The following is a 27,157-nucleotide window of genomic DNA, read 5'->3' as shown; positions in this document are numbered from 1 at the left end:
TAAACGACACAAACATGTAGTGAATCATAAGTTATCCAGTCAATGTTTGTTTAAAATGTTGACTCGTGACTCGCTCCTCCCGCAGTTCGTAACTCCTCCTTTCGGATTTTTACGTACGTTAATGAAAAGAATCTAATCTGTCTTTTATAAATCTGATAAAACTAAAGACTCTTCTGAGATATGAAGGATGTAATACTACTCTATGTACTCCAGATTAACATCAGATAGGCAGAAACAACGTGTGTTATGGACGCTTTAAGCCAGGAGTAGGCCTTAGTTTAATTAGGAAATATAACTAGTCTTAACAAACATGCCTTACTATAACATTACTTGTGCGCATTTTGAGGCAAAACAGAGGGCACTGATGTATTTTAAGATATGTCATTGCAAGATATTTTCTATTTGGACAGCTCTTACATTTATTTTAGTCTAGGACTAGTCTAATCCTTGTCCAGAAAACCGCCCCATATAGTTTACATTAAGTATATATGTAGTCATACACAACATTTTCTAACACTGACCACAGATATGGTTGCAGATGTTGTTGTGCAATTGATTTCATCTGAACTGGTTTAATATTAGCTACAAATTATATAAAAAAAAACATTTCGTAGTAAATGTTCGCTTATAAAGATATTAATGATATCATCAAGCATATTTTGCTCTCCAAGTTGTGTTAAACCATGGGAAAAGGCATTTTAAATTACTGAATTAGCATTAGGGTTCAAATTAATGACCACATAAATAAAACTTTAGTTATTAATGTTACTGAAGAAACAACGTGTCTTTGCTGGATGCACAGAGGTGTCACTTCAAGCGTAGAGCTAACTAACTACAGCCTAGACTTCAATAAATAGCTGTCTTGTTTTACTTTCAATAGAAATACAGGCACTTCCATAGGCCGAAATGTTTGTCTTTGTATCTCCTGCATAAATTCAATAAATATTTTTTGAGTGCAGACCTTTTGCATTGTCTAAAATAAGTATTGCTTCAACAGATACAGATAGTTCAAAGACAATTCAACATAATGGGTAAGAAACAGAAACAATCACACGATGTTGGTTTGTATGGTAGTGTCAGAACCTATTACAATACAAAACAAATCAAAATTTATAGTAACCATTTCACTCGTGACATTTGTAAAATCATTTAATTTCAAGAAGATGGGGAATAAAGTGTATGGATTCACTGTGCGGTGGGACAAAATGATTGTTGGTCCTTTAGCTTCAGAATAAGATAGGGGTTGAGTGCTATACTATAAAAGGTTAAGAACCACTGTTCTAGACCACTGCACAAGTGCTGTGGTAGACAAAACAATTTAAATACATAACATATCTAAAATACCTCTTCGATCCCATGAACATCATGGCTTTGCTTTTTCTCTAACCAACAAACAGCTAAATATAAATCTTCGTATTAGTTTAAACATATTTTCCTACAAAAAAGCAAGTAACAAATAAAAGATAAAAAGCAAAATACATAAGAAAATAATTATCTTGTATTTCCTAATTTGATCTATAAACATATGTCTTACTTTGAATGTTTCTTTCTTGTTGTCGAAAGCTCACTTAAATGTATCAGAAGTAAAATCAGTCTTAAATAATATATAATGCATACTTCTGCATTATTAAAAACTAACGTGAACCCCAATCTTAATTCTTACAAATCTTTATAAAATGTATTTCAGCATGTAGCAGAAAAGAGAATGTGTATATATAGGATGAACTTACGTGTTTTCCTCTCCAATAATACAGACGGCAGACAGAATCTTGACAATCTCTGTCATCATATTAGTCTGTTTGGGATCAATCGCCCTCGCGAGGAGGAGGAGGCTTCGTTCATCCCCAAGGATCCTTTGCAGGCCATACTAAAAACAATTAAAAGATGTAAATTAAAAACTATTTTTATAGCACCTTAACATCTTGAAATGTATAATCATTTAGCAAACAGCCCCAAAAAACAATTTTGTAAGGACAAATGTGGGCTTTTTTCTACTGAAACAGAGACGATTAGGCAGGTGTAGATACAGTATGTATGTTTTTAAGACAAATAAACTCAATTGAGGACAGGTCTACAGGGACAAATAATCTGGGCTGCGTTCCCCGAAACCTTCTTAGCTCTACGTCGTTCTTAAGTTGTACCTTAAGCTGTACCTTATCGTTAATACGTGTTTCCCGAAACGTTCTTAGTTACGTATCTCTTCTGTAAGTCGTTCGTTCGGAAGGTTGGTCTGGAGCAATCTTAGCTATATCTTATCCCACTTGACTCCGCTAGGGGCCATGACTGTGATAAAAACTTGTGTAGATTGCCGTCTATATAACTAAATATCTGTTTAAAAAAAGTTGAAGTACACTCCGTGTTAAATTAGGCATTTTTTATTTATTTAAAGAATAAAACATTCACATAATTAGACATTATTACACTGATGGTTGTTAGATTTTTTATATTTTTTTCCAAAGGAACATCAGCTGTGAACTATTATTACAGGCTAAAGAAACTATTAAAAAAAGATTTTGGGTGGAGGAGTTGGTGAAACTATGGCAGGCAGCTATACAGCGAATCTTACTATTTTATTTGTGCATTTCATATCCGTTAAATCTTTAGTTTACCGGCTATTTTAGCTGCAAATAAAACAAATGAAGTTAAAAAATTGCATGCCACGGGAGCACATTCATCACGAAATCATAATTGTTGATTTTCCTAAATATTATTATTGATGTTAATTCGACTTTGCATTGAAGTTTTTTTTAATGTTTTATAACTGCATGCCATATTCTTTATAAACATTAAAAAGAAAATGCTCCACTTGATAATTGCTTGTATAAGGTCAACAAATTTTCCACATTAAAACTAATCAAAGCTTAAACCTAAAACAATCATACTATATATTTATATATCATATAATATATATTTTATGTTATATTTAAGGTAAACAGACAGGCGCGGCTCCAGAAATGCGTCCATTAAGCGTTATCCGCAGTGTAAACGCGCTGCTTGCGCAGTGTCCAAACACATAAACGCGTGAACTAATGAACAACAATTTGTTTTTCTATATTTTAAGTGTAATGCCAAGCCAGGTGACTTGCACGACCCACCTTATTTCCCTGTGCAATGCATTTATTGGGAACCCCTAATATAAATGATCCTTTAAAGTGAAGGAATAATGGATGCATTGGAGCAGTTTATGCATTATACTTTTGGACATGAAGTTGCGAGTTTTGCACGGGTTTGATATAAAATAAAATATACAAGGTTTATATTTAGTTGTTTGCAATTTGAAAGGAAAAAACTCCTGCACACTATCATATACTTGCAATTTAAAATAATTTATTTAACAACGTTTCGGTCTCACGACCTTCATCAGGTATACCTATGAATCGGTCTACGAATCGTATCGGTCGTGAGACCGAAACGTTGTTAAATAAATTATTTTAAATTGCAAGTATATGATAGTGTGCGGGAGTTTTTTCCTTTCTGATACGACCTAATTGTTGGTCTTTTTTCCTACGCACCTATTCACTACAGGTGTGCGATGGAGTTTGTTCATTAGTTGTTTGCAATTTGAAATATTTTTACCAGATATTCCTAATAAATGTAACTTGAACTATTTCTGAAATGTCTCTTTAATAAATAACACCGCTATCTGATAAAGCAGCGAAGTACCTATTACATAAAGTGAACAATTGATTGTCGAGCAATCGATATCAACCTATTCAGCACCATCGCCATGGACAGCACCTGGTAACGTCGTACGTAAGAAAGTATACCTTAAGAAACCCGCTAAGGTACAGTTCGGGAAACACGCCTAGAAAAGGTAAACCTGTAGTTAAGGTTTAACTTAAGAGTCTTCGTAGCGCGCTAAGAGAGAACGTTGTCGGGAAACGCAGCCCATATTCCTGCATTTTTGTCATTCTCTCAGGGTTTAATGCACTGCATTTGTAATTTGACCATAAGAGAAATTATGGCGAAAGAGGATTATTTTTAGACTATTAAGCAAAGTGTTTGAAATAAAATAATATTTAGATGCAATACATTTGAGAATTAAAACAAATCTGACTAGGTGATTGACTATTCTTTTTTTTTTCGTTTGCTCCTGTTTAATATAGAAGTGCCGCTTCAATCATAAATAACATGTATCCGTTCTTAAAGACTGACAATTTTCAAAAATGCTTCATCATGCTGCTTTGGTCTAACTTTCCTTACTTGACATTTAAGGGTAGATACAAACAACTGCAGACTTTAAATTCTAAACACACCTTATTGTTCATGAAGGCCTTGAGGCATTGAATGAGTTTATGCTGGTTCCTCTTGTCAATGTTCTCTTGCCTGGGGAAAAGACAATGAGTGAGTAAAGAGAGAGATAAGAGGGTGTGAATGAGCAATCTAAAAGTACTGAAGAAAGAGAATATCTTATGCAGGCGGCATCGAGGCTGGTATAACTTACTGTTTCTTGTCCAGCAGCTTCTCCAGCACATCCAAAAGAAGTCCGAGACCCTCATGGCCAAAATTATTCACCCAGCTAAAAACAAGAATAGACAGGAAAGAGACTTTGTTAGAATACAAAAATGCACGTTGAATGCACTGGAAAAAGGCTGGAAATTTTGAATAATTCCCCCGCCAGCCTTTAAAAAAAAAAGTTTTGTGATTTTCAAAAAAGTTTCACAAAATGCTTTTGAAGAAATTGTTTATAAATATATAAACATACAATATATCAAATGAAAGAACAGACCCTCTGCTTTCAAAAAAAAAAAAACATTTCATCCAATCTTCATTTCTTTTTTTATAACCTCTTAAATGTCGGTAGGTTTCTTCAAAAATACCAAATTTTGAGCAAAAAGCTGAAATAATAGTACATTTTTGTTAAGGAATTTTGTTAAAGATCAGATTAAGAACGATTATCAAAACATACACAGAGTTTAAAATTAATTAAATCAGTTTTTGCTTCAGTTTTTTTATAAATTGGGTGAAAGCGTCATTTAGTGGATAATAGTGAAATAAAAGAAGCTAGTCAGAAAAACGCCATTGGCAGGGAAATGTTTTCTCTAAATTTACAAGATAACTTGTCAATGGCGGGAAAGAGTTAAAGGATAGAAAAGTTGGTTTGAGGATAAACAAATTCTTTGCAGTTTGATGCGCCCGGGCATTAAGCATGACTTTTTGCCACATCGCCAATGCCAAATGAATTAAAGGTGGTGTGTAAATTTTAGCAGCATCTAGTGGTGAAATTCCATACTGCAACCAACAGCTCACCCCTGGACAAGCATGTCGTTGTCTGAGACAACGTAGGGACGAAACGTGCTCTGTAGAACAGTTTGTCCGTTTGGGGATACTGTAGAAACTTGACAGAGACATTCATGTAAGGGGACCTTACATGTAATAGTGGAGGCTAATGACTGCACATCCAAGGGGCGTAAATTTAAAATATGTGTTCAGAGTGTCATGTGTGTTGCTTGCGTTTTCAAAATATGTGTTTGTTGCATCATGTGAACCATGTGCATCGCGTGCGTGCTGCACACGCGTCAAAACCGTTTATGATAAGAGAGACGCTCACGTTTACAAAACACACGCAGGACACTCCCTTAACAGTAAACTCTGATTAGGCATGAGATTATGCGAGTATCTGGCAAACGTGAGCATCTCTTTTATCATAAACCTTTTAGATGCGTCTGCAGCAGGTACTTATTTTGACAAGAAACATGATGCACACAGGATCACTCGATGCGCAAAACACATATTTTGAAATTACGAACCACACATGACGGGCTACATACATGTTGTGACGAACTTCGCATCGAGAGCCTTCGAAAAAAGAAATCACCGGCCGCCACTGGTATGTAGATAAAACTACTTATTCTAATGTAATAAACAATACAGTTCATTATGTAAGGTCTTTATACACCACTGATATAGTTATGCATATTATATTGCATTTCTGTCAAGAAATTCTCTTAAAATTTACAGAATGCACCATCATAAGTCAAGGTCAGTTTTTTAATGGTTTGAATGATGGCATGTATTGTATAAACCATATTTCTAAGTTACAGACCAAGAAAGGAATTGTATTTACTTCCAAAGCCAATGTTTAAGTTTTCTGCAATCTCAGAAGAAAAATATCCAAGTACAGCACATTGAAATTAAGGCCAGACAAATGCAAATGATTAAACTCTTTGTGTGTGGTGCCTCACATCCCTACAGGCAACCTGTGCGGGCCATGCACTCCTACAGGAAGATAAAGCAATGCATGGGAGATAACAGTAAAACCGATAATGGATTGTGTAAGATAATTAGCTATAAAACACAATGTATCTGGAGACATTAAATGATCTGGGGGAGATAAGAATAGGGAGAGTTAGAAAATAGAGCTACGCAGCATGTGATCGCATTTAGATTATGCCATTAGCATTGCTTGTTCTTAGCACCAGATTGTCAATAAACCCAAATACATGGGGCAATTTGTTGCAATAAACGGCCGTAAGTCAAGGAGTTATTCTTTTCCTTTTGACAACGATACTGCACAATGCAGCATGCATATTAAAGTCATTTGTATAAACCCATATGGTCATACAAGACCCTCTATTAGTGTTGATGCCTGTAGCCTAGGGCAGTGTAAGAGGGCTAAAATGCACACTTTAACAGATCTGCAATGAAATTAGCCCAAAATTACAAACACTCAGAGGCTCACCATGCCATTACTCAAAATTCATTAGAAACCCACAAACTCAATTTGCAACCTATTACCATTTGCTGTACAGTGTATTATAATGGCCTGGTTTGTTAATAAAACATAACAGTGCAATGTTTGAAATTTATAACTGTCTGTTTACAGGGGGCTTATCGTTTATTGTTTTCCAATTTTGGCGTCTGATTTTTTTAGGAGTTTCTTGAAAAAAAACAGTTTGAGTTCAATAACAAAATTTAAAGTCTTCGATTGCAACCTTGTCTTGTGCACAATCAAGCCTCACATTATAAGTGAAATATGACCGGTGTAAATAAGAAACACAAGAAAAACATGATTCACCATGTTTTTAGTCTGAAGCAGATGAGTGGTAAAAACATGAGGCTAACGTTTTAGATAATGTGGTAAATCCCAATAATACATTAGCCACCAATGGTACTGTGCTTTATTGTTTTGTGTTCGTGTCATTTAACAACAGAGAAAAAAGCCATTATCCACAACCACCACTAGTGCATAAAAATATGAGGAAATGTCTCTTTATAAAATAATCATGACAGTAAGACGTGGTAAAATTTAAGACACAAGGCTTTAAACACTTTTAAAGCAGTAGTTAATCTAAAAAATAAATGTATCTCTTCAGTTACTGTACCACCCTCATGCCATCCCAGATGTAAATGACTTCCTTACAAGACTTTTATAAAACAAAATGTCTTTGTGTGGGACTCAACATGATGCGTGTGACAATAAACAATGATTATTTTTATCTTAGTAAAGTCAAAAAAAGGAAACAAAAAAAAAACACTAGTGTATCCACCAAAATTTTCTGGCTATTGCTAGTTTAAAATGTATTATATTTCGATCTATTCCTGTTTAAAGACATTACACAATACTTTTTTTAAGATGCAAAATAAATATTAGGTGTCCCCAGAGTACTTACACTGAAAAAAATGATTAATTAAATTAACTCAATTTTTTAAGGTAAGTGGTTGAAATCAATTTATTTAAGCTACATTTAAACAAAGGTTTTGTGTTTTGTTTTGTATTTTTTGTTTAAATGTACCTTAAATAAATTGATTGCGAACACTTACCTTAAAAAAATTTGTAAATTGAATGAATCATTTTAGCTCAAAATACCATAGATAATATTTTACCATGATAAAATTGCCACTTTGTAGGTGTGAGCAAAAAATTGCCATTTTTGGGTGTGTCCTTTTAAATGCAAATGAGCTGATGAAATGCAAACACTGATCACCATGATGGTAGTTTGTTGAAATCAAAACTTTATTGTGCTGTCAATTATTTCTCTCTCTCCACTAAATGGCAGTGCAGTGGTTGGATAGTGCAGATTAGGGGGCAGTATTATTATAATAAGATCCCATTTCACATGCTTGCAGAGAATGGTTTACCAAAACTAAATTAGTGGGTTGTGCTTTTTCATATTTTCTAGGTTGATAGAAGCACTGGGGACACAATTATAGCACTTAAACATGGAAAAAGTCAAATGTTTATGATATGTCTCCTTTAAATTGAGTAAATAAAATAGCAAAAGAATAAACATGATTCATAGTTCTTTATACTCAAAATAATTTAAAGGCGCAGTGCACAATGTTTGAAAGCCAATGTTGACATTTGAAATCACCTAAACAAACACGCCCCTACCCCAATAGAATCTGGACCTTCTTTTGATAGACCCGCCACACACATATGCAACCCCGGCAAGGATGTTGGTTAGTAGACACGCCCCTTACTGCTGATTGGCTACAAGTGTGTTTTGGTAGTCTGCCCGACTTCCTTTTCAAAAGCGTTTTTCAAACATTGTGCACTCCGCCTTTAATACAATAAAAATCAAATACCTTTGTACTTTAAATTAAGTAGTATTTTGTTAGGGTATCTGTACTTCATTTGTTTACTTTGTCCACCACCGCAAAAGTGTGAGTAAATCATGAGAGAATTTCCTTTTGGAGTTTAAGTCCAGGTAAAGTCCGATATTAAATGTGTTCTGAGTTTGTGACACCACAAAAAAATGTGTTATTACCACCCAACCATATTTGTATAAAATGCTAAGTAAATAAACTTATCAAAATCTTGGAAAAACAAGCAACATCATTCTGTTCTCAAGAGGTGGGGGCGTGTCAACTGTTAGCGCTGAAACCACGCCCACTCATGGGAAAGCTCCTTTCTCTCTTAACTTTCCAATACAGCTACAACCTAAATAGATGCTTGCGATTGTGTTAGGGGCCAGTCACACCAAAAGCGCTTTAAACGCTTGCAAACGCAAGGCGCGACGCACTGCCTTTTTTAAAAAAGAGCAGTGCGGCGCGGCTTTTCATATTGCTAAGCAACCACCGAGTCAGCTGTCTTGTCAATCAAATATTGAAGCATGAGCGCTCTTTTGCTGTTAACTGTCATATTAGCAGAAACTTTAAAAAGAGGACGCTTGCTCTGACCTTGTTTGAAGATGAGAGGTGCACAAACACGCAGGAGAGAGAGAGCGAGTGGAGTCCGGTTCTTCAAAGCAACTGTAAACTTCCCTCACCACAATGTAAGGCCCGCCTCTCCCCTTATTTGATTGGACAATGGAAGACGCAAATGACGTCAGGCGCTTCTCCGCTCTCTGCGCTCCTTCAAAAACGCGTGCGCAGCAGGCGGCAGAAAACCGCAAGGCGCTCGGCGCGCATAAACAGCTCGCAAACGCGCCCTGCCCATAGAATATCATTCAAAAAAGGCGCCTGCAACTGCCATAAACGCTTTTGGTGTGACTGGCCCCTTATAGGGCAACACACCAAACGCGAGTTCAACGATTTGCGCAAGTAGATTACATACAAAGTCAATGCAAAGACGCAATCAGACGCGTCCTCGCGCAGGGTGATGCAAATGATGTGAATTGGGAGGTCCGATTGCCGCGAAAATGCGCTATTCGCCTTAAACGCGGGCTATTCGCCTTAAATTCGCATGACACAAAGTTAAATCCCGCGAGTAATCTACAGCGAGCAACACGATGCTATGCGTTTCGTATGTATGAAGCATTAGGGGCGGTGCCAAGTGCAGTGGCTCAAGTGCATCATTGAGCCACCGTTTTAACCCTGCCCAAATAATCCTGAACTCAGAAATTGTGAAAAACTTTAACGATCTAAGTCTGCAAATCAGCAATATATAGTTTACAATCTTTTTGGCATGTTTCAGCAATACATTTCTAACACTTATAATGTGTTTAAAAACAATTTACGAGATTTTATAGGGACTTTAACTACTGTATACCTTTTACACCAATAGTCGTATAACTAAGTATCATCAGTCTACAGATAAAGACATCATAAGTTAGTTCAGCCCATCTGTCTGAAGCTGCATCTAAGATCACCTGCCAGCATTTTCTTAAAATCTGTCTTGCTGAGTAAACAACAACACATAATTTTCTGTTAAATCAGCTCATTGTTGACCTCCCCATGCTCTGTGGCATGCATCCAATGATTTTATTTGGACTTATTCATGAAATATTGATTGTAATAATCCTGGAGATAAGAGCAAGCTAAGATAAAGCTCCTTTACGAAAAAAACACACATTAGAGGTTAGATTAACTATATGTGGTTTATCAAAGGATAATCATGTTTACAGTAACCCTATATATATATATAGAGAGAGAAAGAGAGAGATAGTGAGTGAGAGAGAGAGAGAGAGAGAGAGAGAGAGAGAGAGAGAGAGAGAGAGAGAAATAATCGATAGAACGGCATAGCTTTTATCTTCCAGAGTACAACGCATCTAATGAAAGACAGTGTTATTTATCTCTACGATGGAGAAATATCTTTCATCTGTTTACTGCAGCAGTGACAAAATATTATCAAGCCAATCAAATTAAACTGAAAAAAACCAAGCCGCAGATATGACAATACGAAGCGTACCGCAACTGTAATTAGGTCTGACATTCAATTTGCAATCGCAGAGATATTATATTACTATCATGAACTTCAGATAATAGATTGCAAATTCATGTGAAAAATCATTAACCATCATCAGCATGTTGCATAACACCACTTGACGCTTTGCAAGTCGGTTAACCTGCTAACAATAATGGTGAGTTATTTTCTGACCTCCTGCCTTTATTTTCAAAACTCTTTAATGGCAAGCGAAAGCCAGGCTGTTGAGTCTGACATTGTTATTGCACTCGAAGAAGCTCTAGACTGTTGTGTCATTGAGAACACTCTATGAGAGCAATGCCTTTCAAATTGTATTAGGGCTAAGCCATGGACTGTTTCATTCGGCTGCCCGTGGCCTATTCAGCCCTGCTCTATTCCACTTGAGGCCCTCTGCTCCTAGCAACAAATTGCTCTCAACATTTCAACCCATCACTGCGCACCAGAACAGTTAGTCACTGACTAAATATTGCAGCTGAGACCCTTGTGCTGTTCGTGACAATATCCATGACTCTGAGTGATGCTGAAATCACACGGAGCTCAATGCAAGCCAGACATTTACTTTTACCTGTTAAGTACAGTAAGATTCATGTTTTTTTTGCGTTAATTTCTTTTTAATGGGAACACAATTCAATTCAACAATTTTACAGTACTGTGCAAAAGTCTAAGGCCACCACCACCAGACTTGTTGTGTTACCGTGGGTTCACACCAGCCTTTTTCGAGGCGTCAAATTCGCGTCTACTACATCTCGGTTGCCGCTTGAACATTTTAGGTTTACTCGCTTCAATCACGCGTGAAATTCTAGTTATCGAGACTTTCACGCAGTAATTCATGTCATGGGAGAGGCTTCTGCGACTCACTTTCTGTAATCACGTCACTACTAGAGCAAGCTCCTGATTGGTTAACGCGGCATGATTTTCTGCCAAAGTTCAAATTTCAGACTTTAGCGGAACCGCATCTACGCCTCAAAACGCCTCATTTGCGCCGCGAGACCTCCAGATGCGCATCAACGCGTCTTTACATTGACTTAACATTGAAATCACTCGTGCTTGACGCCTCTATCGCGGCTGGTCTGAACACAGCATTAGAAGTTTTCATTTTCATCAATATTTTTATTAACTCTTTCGCGGCCAGCGTTTTTAAAAAAAGTTGCCAGCCAGTGTTTTTCATGATTTTCACAAACGTTTAATGCCTTCCAGAAAATGTTCTTCTTTAAATATATAAACATACAATATATCAAATGAAAGAATAGACCCTCTGCTTTCAAACAAAAAAAAAACGTTTCATCCTACCTTTAGGAGTTCTTTTGTAATTAGCTTTTGAATATGGGTAGGTTTCTGCAAAAACACCACATTTTGAGCAAAAAGCAGAGATAATTCAATTTTTGTGACAAACTTTTCATAGAGATCCCATTCAGAGCGATCTTTAAAACAGATACGGACATGCAGCTGCTTGCCATAGGGCAATACTTCCGGGTTTAAAAAGTTGCGGATAATAGCGGTATTGCGGAAAGACGGAAATACTCGTCATTGGCGGGGAAGCGTTTTCTCTTGATTGACGAGATATCTCGTCAATGGCGGCGAACGAGTTAATATACATACAGGAAATATGTACAAAAAATAAAAAAATATATTTTCAAGACTAAATGTCTTCTTTAGGCATCGTCAGTGTTTAGTGTGACCTCTCTTGGCACTAAAAACATCTTGCGTGTTTTTAAGCAGAATGAAATAAAAAGACAAATTTCTTGAAAATTAGAAATTAGGATTTAATTTTATTTAGGTTTAAGAGATCCTGCAGTTTCCTGCTATTGCTCAAGTGGAAGTGGAGTTTACCCTAAAATCTCGACACATCAGTTCACACTTTTATACAGTTTTTAATACTATATATACATTTTCTGTATTTTCTGGATGTATTCTGTTAAAGAGACTGAAAAATAATTATATATGATCACAAGTTTGCAAAAACAACAAATCTAATTCTGGCATGGTGACCTAAGACTTTTGCACAGTACTCTATAGCACATTTCCCAATCTTGCAAAGCACCTTTACAGTACAGTAAATACTGTATTAGTACAAGCAATAGAGACATAAGAAAAAACATAAGCTTATGAAATGTAAAGTAACAGTGTTTCCGCTAGATTTATTTTGCTGTGGCGGCCAGCCACATTATTTTACATGTTTTGATCTTAATGTGAATGAGCACAAATAATAGTACACCATTTACATCTTCGAACTAACTGTCGAATGAGGTTTCACTGTAACGGTATTACAATTTTTCATAAGATGTACATTAGCGGTAGACATGTAATAGTCACTTGGATTATAGCATTAATTCACATTATGAAGGCATGAACCCATTTTTAACCTGCCCTTTATTAACTGTGAAATATAAAATGGAAATGGCACATTATTCTTAAGGCCATAATATACTCGTGAAAACCAGATGAAAGGTCAATATAAGCATGTTAGCACGACGCCCAGACTAAAAAAAGAGCAGGAACAAGCTTACCACATAGTACTGCAGAAGGCAGAATAATAAGTGACTCCAGTAAGTTAGTAACCAACAGTCTTTTTTTTGGACAACATCCAATCTTTCCTCCAGTCTGCTCTAATGAACCAATTCATTTCTGCTTTGTAGTCTATGCTATTTTGATGATGAGGCAAAAGTTTGTTTATGATGCCCCTCCCTCCTCAACGTTCCCTCTTCTTAAGGTGAATATGTATGGCAGATAAGTGGTAATTATAATTGTTGGGCAGACGGGAATGGGAATAAAACACCTGGCCGATTTCATACAAATTGTGAAGCGGACACACACGGGGGCGGAGTGTCTTCAGACAGATGCATGACAGCTACGGAGTTTTGAAGCGTTAAACAGAGACTGAACCCGGTGGCATGCTCTGAGAACAATATCCCTGGTGTCAGCGTTCTGTGATGAGATTGCTGCACACTTTAGAAAGGGGGTACTGGAGCAAGAGCCTGCTCCGTTTTAAAAGAGCCGCTGTTCCCTCTAATGGCATTTGGATCCCAGCAGGAGTCTCAATACAGCTACAATGACTGCACATCAAACCACATCAATGGCGTTCTCGCTTCTCTCTGGAATTGTAGGGTTGTGAATATGGGGTCATGATGACAAAGAAATAGCTGAAAGTAGCAAACGCGCAGGTGTGTGCGCGAGTGAGCGAGGCAACAGGAGTAAACCAACAAAGGTTAGAGTACAGTTCGGCTCCCTACCTTGTGCAGACAGACCTCAAATGACTCCCCACAGAGCGCAAAGCAACATCCCGACATGTTTCATTATCTCCAAATCACCACTAGTCCGACTGGCGACTGGCATTTTTCAGATTAAATGAAAGTTGTGGGGGAAATAGTGGGGATCCTGCCAAAATGATGACTGATTGTCTGCATTAACCAGATGGAGGTTTTAGAAAGGCTTGGTTGATGTTGTGTTCAGAAATAGAATGTGTTTATAGTCATTATAGCTGTCTGGAAACTTCCTCATGTTGATGTGACATCATTTTAGTCATCAATTTAATAATTCTTGCCTCATTGCGACCATCAGCCAATCATTTTCTGGGTGCTAAAACGTCTGCTTGAGCTATGAGATAACTGACCCGATCTAAGAAGCATGGGACAGTTTAACGTTATACACCAGAGGCCATAAATATTTTAGACTTAAGTTCAAACATCTGGTATTATTGATCTGGCGGTGAAGTATGTCAGAGAGCGAGCAGACAGGGACAGGGGAATCAGTGGTGACAGCCACCTCGCATGCTAATGGATCAGCGGTTTGCCGTTCAGAAGTCAATGGCGTATGTGTGCTCGCTGTGGTTTTTCACGCTGCCAGAGAACTGATACAAGCTGTCACTTAGAAACATGTAGGTCACCTGCTCATCAATCTCCTGACCTAAATAACTCAAACCAGTCAAAAGCATCAAATATACATGGTGTGCTCGAAGACAAAAAAGCTAAAAATACCCTAATACGGCGCACTGACATATAATCTATCTATATCATGCTTGCTTGTGATGATTGTCATAGCATTACTGAATTGTAATTCTTATACCCACAAAAATCCATATTAGTCAGACCGCTCTACCATGATACCATTTCCCCCACCAACCAACCCCCCATAAATGGTGAGAAAGCTTGACAAAACAATTAGTAATAAAAGAGGATGCTGTGAAAATCACAGACAGCCCAGAGATATTGAATTTAGTGCAGCAGAATACTAATTTTCCCCATGTACCTGCGCAATACCATTTCTCACTAAATCAATATGGAATTCAAATCAGATTTCTGAATTATGTATGCCTCGCTGCAGGGCTCCACAGATACGGGTAGCTTTGAGGTTAACAGATGGTGGCATAAAATGAAATGGGCATCCCGCTTAAAATATACCTAGTCACGGAGGACATCGGGATCGGTGGGTTCCTTTACTACCTTGGAAAAAGCTCTTCCGTAGTGGCAGATGTGGCCACCGGTTCTATTAGGGCCTCTATAACAAAGACTCTGGAACACAGACTCAAATATAAAAGGCTTGACTTTATACACACTATATTACCCACAGTAGCAAAGGACCAAATAAGAGTACCTGAGGTTCCAATGCTTCTATACCTTTGCTACTGTATTTTTAATGACACTATTTTCAAAATGTATTAACATAATAAATAATTAATGTGCTTTTCTACATATAAAAAAAGAAAAATAATTAACTTGTGATTAAGGAAAAACCCTGTGTAAAAAAGCTAACGTATATCCTTAATTCGGCTGAATGATTTGAATCAGTAAAAGTTCACTGTGGTTGTGCAGATGTGAATTGATCATTTTTAACCAGCTCGAGACCTTCATTTCTCCTTGACGCCAGTTGTTTCAGGGGAGCTGACCCAGAGCCTGCGGGCCAGAGCGAGGTTTCTAATAACATTTGGAGTCTGGAGAGAGAATAGAAACCAGCCGCAGAGCACACAAAGAATGACCTAGGCATAGCTTCGCAAAGCAAATGCAAACCATTTCGGTCATGGACCAACAGGTGACGTTTTGATCACTTTTTAGACGTGCATAATTTTTTTTAAAGAAAGGCCGGACCTGAAAAAAACCTGACAAAATTAGACTCGAGTCCGACACAGTGCCATTTTTTCCTAACCCATCTGGATCCGAATGTAAATGGCACCGACCTGTGTGCAGTCAGCAGCCGGCACACACCAGAAAGAACCGCTACAAAATAATTGATTGACAGATCTGGCTCAAAAAAAATTTACCTACCGCTAGCAACACAATGTCGTAAGCATTGGAAAAGGCAGGGGAAATAATTGGATGCAGCCACGCTAGAATAGTGTCTTTTCGGGTTAGTTTGGCCAAAAACAAATTCATTTTAAATTACCTGAGTCTGCTAATAATAAACCCAACCTGTATCCGAGGCACACATGAAACTTTAAGACCCAAACCTGCTTGGGTCTCGAGTCGGACCTCGGGTTTCTGATCTAAGTGGGCTGGTGAAGACCTCTACTCACAACATCCCAGGCTCTTAAAAAAAATATTATCCAAAACTCAAAGAAGTTATTTTCCCACACCAGGCTTGTGCACAAATCAGAATTGAATTGAGAATGACTCCTGAACTCCAATTCAATTCTTGAATTTAAACTGATGTCAAAAACAGGATCTAGAATTACAATTCGAATTTGAATTAAAGGAAGCAGAATTGCAATTCAATAGAAACTCAAATAAATTTATATACATATTATACAGTAAGTGAACTGTTACAAATGAAGCTTTCAGTACATGTCAGATATGACTGCATTACATATTCTATAAATGATATTAGTTTAAACTACTTGTACAGATTACATTAACAGGAAATGTTTTCCCCCAGCAATTAATGTTAAAACTCTAGTCACATAACAAATAATTAAGTTAGATTTTTTTGTAATTGTAATTTTATGAACACGATGGAACATGACTTTATTTCCCAGAGTGCTTTACTTTAACCAAGTATTTAAAGGCGGAGTGCACAATGTTTGAAAGCCAATGTTGATATTTGAAATCATCTAAACAAACACGCCCCTACCCCAATAGAATCTGGACCTTCTTTTAAAAGACCCGCCCCACACATACGCAACCCGGCAAGGATGTCGGTTAGTAGACACGCTCCTTACTGCTGATTGGCTATAGGTGTGTTTTGGTAGTCGGCCCGTCTCCTTTTCCAAAGCGTTTTTCAAACATTGTGCACTCCGCCTTTAAAATGGATGCCAAACAATTTTCCAAAGTAACTTTCCTAACACTGGATGTATGTGAATTTCTTTGAATTGCCATGAATTTAATTCCACTTCCTGTCATTTCAATTCCAATTCAAATTCAACTTCCTGTAGGGCAGGGTCATTTCAATTCAAATTCCAATTCATCAATTGAATGGAGGCCAATTCTAAAATTCTGAATTGTGCACAAGCATGTCCCACATCATACACTATTAATCAAAGCATATTATTAAACACAACTAACTTCAGAGTATACTTTTCTCCTAAATAATAAATACTGTCTCAGTGAAATGAGATAACATTATGCATGTACATTTTCTTTCCTTAAAACCTGTCAACAGCATTCGGCTAGAGGAAAAAATACACAGAATGACAAACCATGTTTAGAAAATCAATTATGCATGATGGACAAGGGTGTCTAGCCAGGTGCGCGAAGGAAATAAAGTTTAAATGCAAACGCACATTATAAACATCTCTGACAACCTATATCACCATCTCTTGTCTCCTGCTATTATCCATCACAGCAGTTTTTTGACTGCCCGAGATATTAATACACTACTTTAAGCAGCATCAGTAAGACATACGAGATGATCCACGTACACAGACAAACACATATACATGCAGACAACTCAATACAGATTAGTTTTTTTTTATTTTGGCCTGTCTTCAAGTACCTTGACTCAGACATTTATTACATTTGTAGATTCCCATCAGACAAGATGTCAATAAAGGTGGATATCTGCTTCTAGTAGTACGTGTTAAAAATAACAAACTCTGATCGTCTCACTGTCCACCAGTTGGTACTCCTTCAGCGGCACAAGTAAGTTTATAGTGGTCAGAATCTGAGCCTGTAAGGGTTTCTGTTGAGGAGCATCAAATCTTCAAAGGCACTAATAAGCCCATTACCTCCCGCACAAGTCCACGGGCGTCCAAGAACGATGTCCACAAAGGTACAATGATGGATTCACAGCCTCTGTAGGGTGGCCTGGTAGCATCAGCACAACTCTACACCAATACACATCCCCACATCCTTAGACCCCTGTCTGACACAGATAACTACAACACAAGGCTGGCTCACGTTAAAGCCCTCCGCTGCAAAATACTACTACTCCAAAAACCCTCTGGGAAAATGCAGCAGCTCTATCATGAAGATTTGAACATAATGAAAAGTTGGAGCAAAGTTCAGTTTTGACTGATTTTCCTTGCTGCGTATCTTTAAGCCCACAGATTCAATGTGGAAGTCACAGCTTGGATTTAAAGTAGAGTTGTTACAGTAGTGTGTAATACCAAGAGCTTAGCACAAAAAAAGTGAAAAGCCAAGCCCCTCAGACATTCAAAAGGACGCAATGGTGGCGTGTCACAGATGAAACGCGAATTGATGAAGAATCAGTGCATCCTGCACGCCGCTAAGATTTCGCACTACTTGTCTACGTGGAAACGACCGAGAGAGCAAAAGTGATCAGAGCTTTTGGAATAGATGACAAGGCTGCAGGGTTTTATGCATGAGTGGGTGTTAAGAAAGTTGTGGATTACTTCTTGGACTGTAATTTTGTTCATGCACTACATTGCATGCCTGTGGCACTGTTTGTACAGCTGCATCAGAAAGAAATAAAAGCAGAGGGAATAAAACCATATAAGAGAGGCAGGAGAAAATGGCTGCCATTAGTTACAGTGCATATTAACTCCTCGTAAATGAGGAAATAAGACGCAATGATTATCTGTAAGTTGGCATTTCGGCAAGTCGGAGAATTCGAAGTTAATGAAACAAGAAGTGTGCTTTCATATGAGAGAGAGATGAATATATAGTGGGAAAAACCCACAATGAATAAAGAAGAAATAAACCAAGTCATTTTATTCTACCAAAATGAGCAATGGAGGATTGGGGGGAAGATAAAAGGAGTTCAAAAAATGAAGAGTGAAATGTTCAAGGAAGACTTCCCCAAGCATAACCATCTGTGTACGGATATGTAAAGCTGTGAGCTACACACCTGTGAGGGACTACTGGGAAATAAGAGTCTTCTGCAGCCCAGCAGCCACCTGGGCAGCCAAGCAGGTGCTCAACCCAGACAATTAAACTATTAGACAAACACAGGCTAACCAATCACAGAAGATTAACAGCGTGACAGTAGCTTCGCTCTCCTTATCCGTGGCCTTTTCCTGATTGAGTAAGAAACAAAAACATTGGAGCTTTGGTGGTAAAAACACATTCCATGATAATCAGGTTTTTAATAGAGTGATTTTAAGTTATAATAATTAGTGCAATAATGTTGTTTTTGTCACTCAGTTAATCAAAATTCGCACACAGGAGATTTTGCATAATCATTGGGGGCTACCCATTATATTTGTTTTGCTGTGCTTTTAATTTAGCAAACTGCTCTAATACCAGTAATAAAAGGACATGATATGCAGGATAATTAGTGCTACACATGTGTGAACAAAACTACACACAAACTGGATAAAGACTATTTAGTGTCAAATATCTAAATATACCGAAGTTTAATTGTCTTAAAATTCATGTACTTTCGTATAATTACTGTACTTCTCATATGATGATTTTAAACTATTTTCTATTCTACAAGCCAAATGTCATTGTTAATTTGAAACAGTGGCAGACCTTCATAAATATCAGTCCTTCCAGAGTTTTTTTTTTTTTTTTGTGATTGTTGTGGGCAAAAATCCTTGATCTTGTGGCACGTTTTCTTAAAAAAATGCGATCGAATATGCAATTTTATGCGATGAAATTGCGGGAACATGCAAAAAATGTGGGAACTTTGCAAAAACTGTTTGAAGCTTTTGCAGCTTTTCAATGATGTTCACGTCACTTCATAGCGTTCGCATGGCAGCAGGGGACATGGCTGCACTTGTGTGAAGTAAATGCAACATTTTTTAACTTTCTGCTAAGATATATGTAATTTTTGCTACGAAAATGCGGGGATTATGAAATCATGCAAGCCCTGCGTATTTTCACCCGACCCAAACCAAACCGTGGGGTACTATGCAATGGAAAAGCGCCATAACTGATAAGCAAATATCTAAACATGTGAATACCCTGAGCCACATTTTACCTGTAAAAGTATGGGAATAACTGACACAATAATTAGTACTCCATTAAAATTTCATTTGTTTTAGCAGTTGTGATATGCATGCCAATTCACATCCATGCTTCAACTTTCATAGTCCCCATGTTTCCCAAGAACACTTTGTGATTATTATGAGAAACAGCATGTTGCAGGAATCATGACTTAAAAGGAATTTACACTTTAACATATTTCTTGGAGCGGAGATAATGTTTGAAGGAACTTGTGAGTAATTGCTCGTTGGCAAAGGGAACTTGGGGTCATTTTCATCACAAATTATTTTCTTCATTTAGCCTGCATTGTAGCTTAATGTCCAACATTTCCAAAACTTGCAGGTAATGCACAAAAGTTGTCCAGGACTTTATAGAGAAATGATTCAAGTCTCACAAGAATTCAACTTTAGCTAGAAAACCAACTTTTGGCCTGTGTGGAATGGAATGCGAGGTGATATTTATTCCTGACTTAGAGACTCCTATGAGACTACTTTTATATAACGTCAATGAGAATGAGACAGTATCATAGTGACATCAAATCATTTTTAGGTGGTCTTTACAAAATGGAACAAAGCTAAAACTGTGCACATGAACCTGTCCACTAATACAAACTGCAGTTATAAAGCAGTGCATTATGCTGGTGTCTTTACACGCCTGTCCCAAATACATAAACCCAGAGTACTGTAAAGGTTAAATTACCATACTGTATTCAGCACACGGGATGGATATTTCCTGTTTTGTGATCCGTAATAATTACCTTCACTCGTATTAATTGTAACACCGCAGAGCTGCTGAAAAGCTTGTATAACCCCTCAGTGCTGTTAAAAGAAAAAAATAAATACACTGAAGAGAAAGGTGGAGGCGGCAAAGAAATATATCAGCGCAGTCGTGAGCATCTCTGAACACCGTATCACCCCAGGGTGCCTCTCTCCCAGTAAGGCCTGACCTTCAGTGGGTGAGTGAGACACCACTCAATCCTCCCCCTCCTCTCGGGGTATTCACAAGTTCAGCCATTTGCAAACGCCCGGAGGGTGGTCCTGGCCTTGAAGGCCCCTCAGCACAAACTGCCCTTTTACTGTGAGGATGTGCTGACGCCACAACGTCTTCAGCCAGCAAGGCTCCCCATCATGTTTTTTCCTCATGGGCATCCTAAAGAACAACACTCTGTATCCGTTTCCTATGATTAATGGCTAACAGTGGAGTAAATAATTGGTTACACGGGGCCCTGACACTGTTATGATCAGATAAAGACAACACAACGAGATGCCATGCATTGGTTTAATTAGGGCAATAACAAGAGATTACCTTGAGGCGCTGTGTTCTACAACTTACATTTTGAGATTTTTTTCTATAACAAGATAACAACGGCAAAGTCATTTCAGAGTTTGTGCTTCTTTGACTCGTTGCACTGTACTACCATCTGGGGAGAGGGGCAGGGCTGTCTATTAATTGCTTTGCAGCACAGAACACATCTGTTGCTGGGTGGGTGTTGAACACACAATCTCTCCGGCGAGACCGTACCGGTGCCCGTTAGTTTGAGAGTCGAGACACACAACGTCGGCGGATCAAATAACAGTTCTGTTCAGGCCCCCTTTCTCACAACGCAATGGTAGACCTAAAGATATTGTCTGTCTGCCAATCGTATGATGACCACTTTATATGCTGCGCTCATTGATTCACATTAAGAGCCATCTCTCAGACAGTGCTCTGGTAAATAATTGAGAGGGTCTGCTGTCACATAGCATTCCTCTGCACTACTGGGACCAAATTAAATTTGAAGATCCTGTCCACCAGAGGGGAGGTGAGACAACTTTATAGGAGCAGGCTGAGGGAATTGAGACGGGCCTTATTACGAGGGAACGAGCGGGGCCAATAAAAGCTTGCCAGAAATGAACGAGGGAGGGCTTTAAGAAATGCAAAATTATTTTAAGTAGTACATTAGCCATGATCAAAACAGATTAAAAACAGCACACGGGCAACGACCGGAGAGCCGCTTTAGTGGAGGGACTTGAAAGAAAAGGCGTCTGGTCTGGTGGTGGTACTGTGCTTATTAACGTTTTAGAGAATTGCTGGCTGTCTGAAGTGTTAAAAAGGATTTCCTATCTATTAGAGCTTAATAGACAGAAGTAGAAAGAGATGACAGGGCTACACTCATTTAGCTATGCTATGGGCTATGCTCATTTAACCAGAATTGGGGATCCATACAGACCGAAGGTTAAAAGATCCATTGACAGATTTCCAATTAGCATCCTGAAAGAAATCCTGCAAGATTGCCAAGTGCAGACAGGAAAATGAGGTTTAACTTTTCGTTTCAGAACGAGAGACTGCTTGAAGATGCTTGAAACAAGTATTGGTGTGTCAGGTTCTTTCATCAAAACCCACAGATGAAAGGTTTCAGTGAGAGAGACTGAAACGCTTGGCGCTGCAGACAGAATGTGGGAGTTAAACAGTGAAACACTGACCTGACGGGGTTGCTGGTCAAGGACACGCGCAGGGACTCCAGACAGTTGAGCAGTTTGTCTTCGGAGATGCCGGAGCGTAGTTCGTGCACGTACTCCTGCGACGACAGCGTACACTCGTGCTTGCTGTTCCTCAGTCCACCCTGCGGGAACGAGACACATTAAGGGATCAGCCACTGCACCGTTGCGCTTTACACCTTGTTAGACCTGCCACACGTTAATTACAACATCTGTATTAGACTTGATCATTGAAAGTCATTGCTATTGCTGGAGTCTATGAGCAGGTGTAGAGAGGGAAATGCCTTATGTTTACATTTTTACGCCTTACACTTACATTAATATAAATGTATGTATTTAACAGACGCTTTTATCCAAAGTGCATTTAAGGTATATGGTTTATCAAATGTGTGTTGTACCCATGACCTTGATGTTGTTAATGTCATGCTCATTCAATTGAGCTGCAGTAACTCAATTGGCTCAGTTGGTGTCAAAGGTCATTTGACTTCAAAAGGTTTACAAAGAGACAGTTTATCCTTGTAGTGGCAATAAATGAGCAAAGGCGTGGTAGAGGATGTTTTTTTGTTAAAATGTCAAGTGAGTCCATCATCTGACAATAGTCTGAAAATAGTAGGAGGTGGATGTAGTTACAAACACCTGATTTGTGGATCAGACAGCGCCCATGTGCTCCCAGCTGTATCCCCAGTCTCCAGCAGGTGAGAATGATTACCAACACTCCATAACTGCAGACTCACTTCCCTCCAAATCAGCACACTTCCCTCCCACAGCACTGACTGACACAGTGAGACCAGCTAGACTAGTCAGCAGGAGCTGGCGGATGCTAATTCTACAGTACACACGGGGTAATGGCAAAATGCTCCCACACACAATTAAAAAAGAACAGCAAAATTGCAAAAAAATTAATTTTTTGTTCTTCTATGTAAAACCTTTTGTACAAAGTTGGAGACTCAGTGACTACATTAACACAGACAGAGTCCCGTGACTCCTGTCTGGTGATAAATAAAGTTTATTAAAGCAACACTATGTAGTTTCCATGTAAAAATGACTTACAGCTCCCCCATGTGGTTGAAAAGCGCAACAGTGCCTGGTATCAGACACTCTTCTGCAGGCAGGGGGAGGGGCGGGGATGTGTTTCCTACCCTCCACCGCCACTTTCAGAGTGTGCTTGTAGCAGCTAGGAGGCTGCTCAGGTTGCAGCAACAGTACAATTTGTCCAGTTAAAAGTTGTTCTATCACTGAAATAATTTTAGAGACATTATTTAAAGATAAAAAAACTACATAGTGTTGCTTTAAGGAGTTTATTAACCGACATTCACTCAAATGAGTTGTAAGCAACAAATAAAATAATGAGAAATCTGTCCGAAAGCTATGATGCCTTAAAGAAGATTGACTTTGTTTGTAGAAACCGTACTGTAACTGCTGTCTGCAACTGCATGTGAAAAATTTTAAGAGTTGCACTTTACTGTACAGTACATGGTTGACAATATGAATCACTGACTGTGTATACACAAACTTACTCATATAGTGCTACAGTGCTATGCTGTGTAATCTCAAACATGCTACTCTTCACCCACAAACCTGCATACTATTATTTATATACCCTATAAATTCACTGCGTTTTTATTACTGTACTGTAACATCAACTTTCTACATACTGTATAGGCGGTTTCAGCCTACAATATAAACAAACAGCTTTTCTGGCCCAAACTTCACTTCCAGTAGAGTCCCTCTAGAGTAAAAGTATTTCTGTTAACAAGCAAAATATATAACAAGTAAAAGATCTTAGTTCAAATCATAGCTGGTAGAGGTGTTAGTATGACCAGCAGGGGGTGCTCACCCCTGTGGTCCGTGTAGGTCCTAACACCCCAATATAGGGATGGGGACAATTTACTGTCAAAAAGCACCGCCCTTCAGATGAGACGTTAAACCGAAGTCCTGACTCTATGTGGTCTCTAAAAATCTCAGGATGTCTTTCGAAAAAAAGAGTACTGTATTTTCTGGACTATAAGTTGCACTTTTTTCGTAGTCCTGCGACTTAAGGGTATTGCACACCGGCCGCGCAGCTCAGCCGCGCCGCGTCGAGTCGCGTCTAGGACAAAAATACTTCAAAATGCAAAATATACGTTAGCAGCCAATGTTAATCGTTAATGATTTGGGACAAATTTGATGTTATTTAATGTTAAACTATGTGAGTGGTGTGGGATTTGAGCAACTTCCTGAGTCACAAGTGGGCGGCGCGGACATAGAAAACAATGTGTTCGATTTTTTTAGAACGGCGCGGCGCTGCGCGGCCGGTGTGCGATCCCCTTTATAGTCAGGTGCGACTTAACACTTATACGTCAAAATTAATTCATATGAACCAAGAGAAACCATTACTGTCTACAGCCGCGAGATTCCGCTCTTTGCTGCTCCTGAATTTATGTAATTCAATAGGGTCAGTGATGTGGAATGACTTCGGGACCTTTTTGAACTTGATTTGGCTTGTAATGTTAATTTAGCCTATTCAGATTCCCAGGTATGTTCTGTATGCTATTGTGTTAGCAGGATGTTAATGTTACCTTAACATGTACGGACACCTATTCAGCCTGCTGTTTTGTGTTGCACTGTTTAGTTGAATAACTTGCCTTTCCAAATTAAATGTCTGTTCTTTAGCTTGGATTTTGTGAAATCATTTTCGAAATAAATGCGACGTGTTAGTCGACTTAAATATGTTTTTTCCTCTTCATTTTTGACTGATCTGACTTATACTCCAAAGCAACTTATAGTTTGGAAAATACGGTAGGGGTGTGCCTCTGCATCTTGGCCAAATTTGCCTACTAATCATCCCCTCATATATTAATAAGCTAGTGTGTGGTGGGTGTTCTGGTGCAATATGGCTGCCGTCGCATCATCCAATTGCAACATGGTGGTGGTTGAGAAAAATCCCCTTTTTATATGTAAAGTGCTTTGAGTGCGTCAGAAAAGCGCTATATAAATGTAATAAATTATACGTATTATTATTATTATTATTATTAAACATATCAACTATTACACTGAGTTAATGTTATAGTATAAAGTAATGTATACAATGTTAGCTACAGATCCTTGTCTGGCTGCTAAACCTTTCTTCAGGGTTTACCTTTCTCCTAGGCTCACCGCGTCATCTTAAGGAAACCAAAACATATTATTTTTGACAAGGTATTTGTTCCAGAAGTCAGTTTAGCCACTGGCCAGAGCCATTAACAAACACAAACCGAAGTTAACTTCAGGCACGTAACTGTGGCAACACGCATGCATCCAATGAAACGTCTATATAAACAGATCAACAAATCTGCGGGTTAAAATACATTTCTGTGTATGCTGACAAAATTTTACATTTTCTCTGACTTTAGTCTATATTCTCATGCAGCAGACTGACAGACAGTACTCCTCAATAAAACCTCTTGGGCACATACTACTGCTTTCAACTTTTTTCTACCACAATGTTCATATTCTTGTTAAATTCCTTGTTTTATTTATATATTTTCACACTGTTGTATTTTATCTTTATTTATCTATGTCACTCATGTGTTTCTTCCTTTTTTAAAGCTTTTTTCCATCTGTACAATCTGAGATCAACAACCTCCCAAACGAGGTGGAGGAAAAGAAAAAGGGCAGTGGGGCGCAGGGGTGGGCTGTCAAAGTCACCCGTTTAGAGAGAGATGAATTAATGCAGACTGAGAAGTATGCAGGGTAGTATGGAGAGAGTATTAGCGGTTTCTTCGCCGATACGAAGTCAACTTTAATGCCACCGTCCCAAGATTTGGTTTCCCCAGCAGGCAAGCAGCACTAATAGGCAGTCTGGGAGGAATAAACAGGGCATCTTTGTGTGACGGAGTCCCATTCTTCTCTGTCAAGGCACAGTCAAAAGAAACTGAGACACAGACAGCACTGGCGGTTTATATAGCAACAGGAAAATAAATGAGCCATTACTGTAGGCAAGTGGGGGGCTGCAATAGGAAGGCACTGTATGTGTTGAGTCTGCAAAACATGTTGTAAACATGGCAGCCAGTGGGGTGATTTACTCTGGTGCGATCAGCAGGTGTTAGTATTAGGTTTAAACAGTCGTGGGTATGTGGGTGGTGAGTTGGTGGCAACACGACATGATGAGTTGGTTTGTAATGAAAGCAGCCTTGATGTTGACTGGCAGCTGTGAATATGCGCTGACCTGCATTCTGTTACAAACATGTGTGAATACCAAGCGGTGATACACAGTGGTTCAATAAGAAACGGTACTCGGCAGTGCGACTGCACGATTCCTCAAAGTGAGATTTACGGTAACTGCTCTTCAAATTGAGGTGAGCTCAAGTAGGCACTTTGTTTTTTTACTTTGTCAACTCCTCTGACCTTCTCTCCAGTGAATATAACAACTCTTTTTTTATTTTCCCCAACCCATCCTAAAGAAACGAGAATCTCAGGTTGAAGCTCTTCGGCTCTTTCGACTACTGCCAGATCTTCCTATTTGAATTTGTCTTGATCTGAATCTGACTAAAGATCACTCGATCTGCCACTAAAGTAAAGTTGAGGGGATCTGAGGGATCTGAATATGACTGGTGAGTCTAAACCTGCTCGACTGAAGTAATGGGGGGCGTGTGAGAGAGGATGTAACTTCCCTCATTACTGTAGTTGCCTCTGGCTCTTTCCAGACCTGCTACCTCAAATCCACTCTGAACCACAGGCAGGTCTGCTATCCGTCTTACCAAAGGAACTAAATGATGGCTGCTCAGCAGTGGAGTACTTTTATATGTTCAAAAAAT

General features: G+C 38.6%; 1 protein-coding gene across 11 annotated transcripts in view; it reads right to left on the bottom strand.

The window, feature by feature from the left end:
* Window positions 1-27,157, bottom strand: part of diaph2 (diaphanous-related formin 2) — a 510,829-nt gene that overhangs the window by 366,360 nt on the left and 117,312 nt on the right. For all 11 annotated transcript variants that reach the window (XR_012357976.1, XM_073854348.1, XM_073854345.1 and 8 more), the window contains 4 exons: window positions 22,368-22,507; window positions 4,445-4,519; window positions 4,257-4,326; window positions 1,731-1,867 (listed from right to left, as the gene is read on the bottom strand). Coding sequence is in view for 10 of the 11 variants with exons in the window: in XM_073854348.1 (XP_073710449.1) it covers window positions 1,731-1,867; window positions 4,257-4,326; window positions 4,445-4,519; window positions 22,368-22,507 (422 nt within the window). In the remaining variant the exon portion in view is untranslated. The remainder of the gene's footprint in view (window positions 1-1,730; window positions 1,868-4,256; window positions 4,327-4,444; window positions 4,520-22,367; window positions 22,508-27,157) is intronic.

Source organism: Misgurnus anguillicaudatus, chromosome 16 (genome assembly GCF_027580225.2).
Source record: "Misgurnus anguillicaudatus chromosome 16, ASM2758022v2, whole genome shotgun sequence".
Lineage (NCBI taxonomy): Eukaryota > Metazoa > Chordata > Actinopteri > Cypriniformes > Cobitidae > Misgurnus > Misgurnus anguillicaudatus.
The sequence above is the reverse complement of the archived record's forward strand: the minus strand, read 5'-3'. Positions and strand labels throughout refer to the sequence as shown.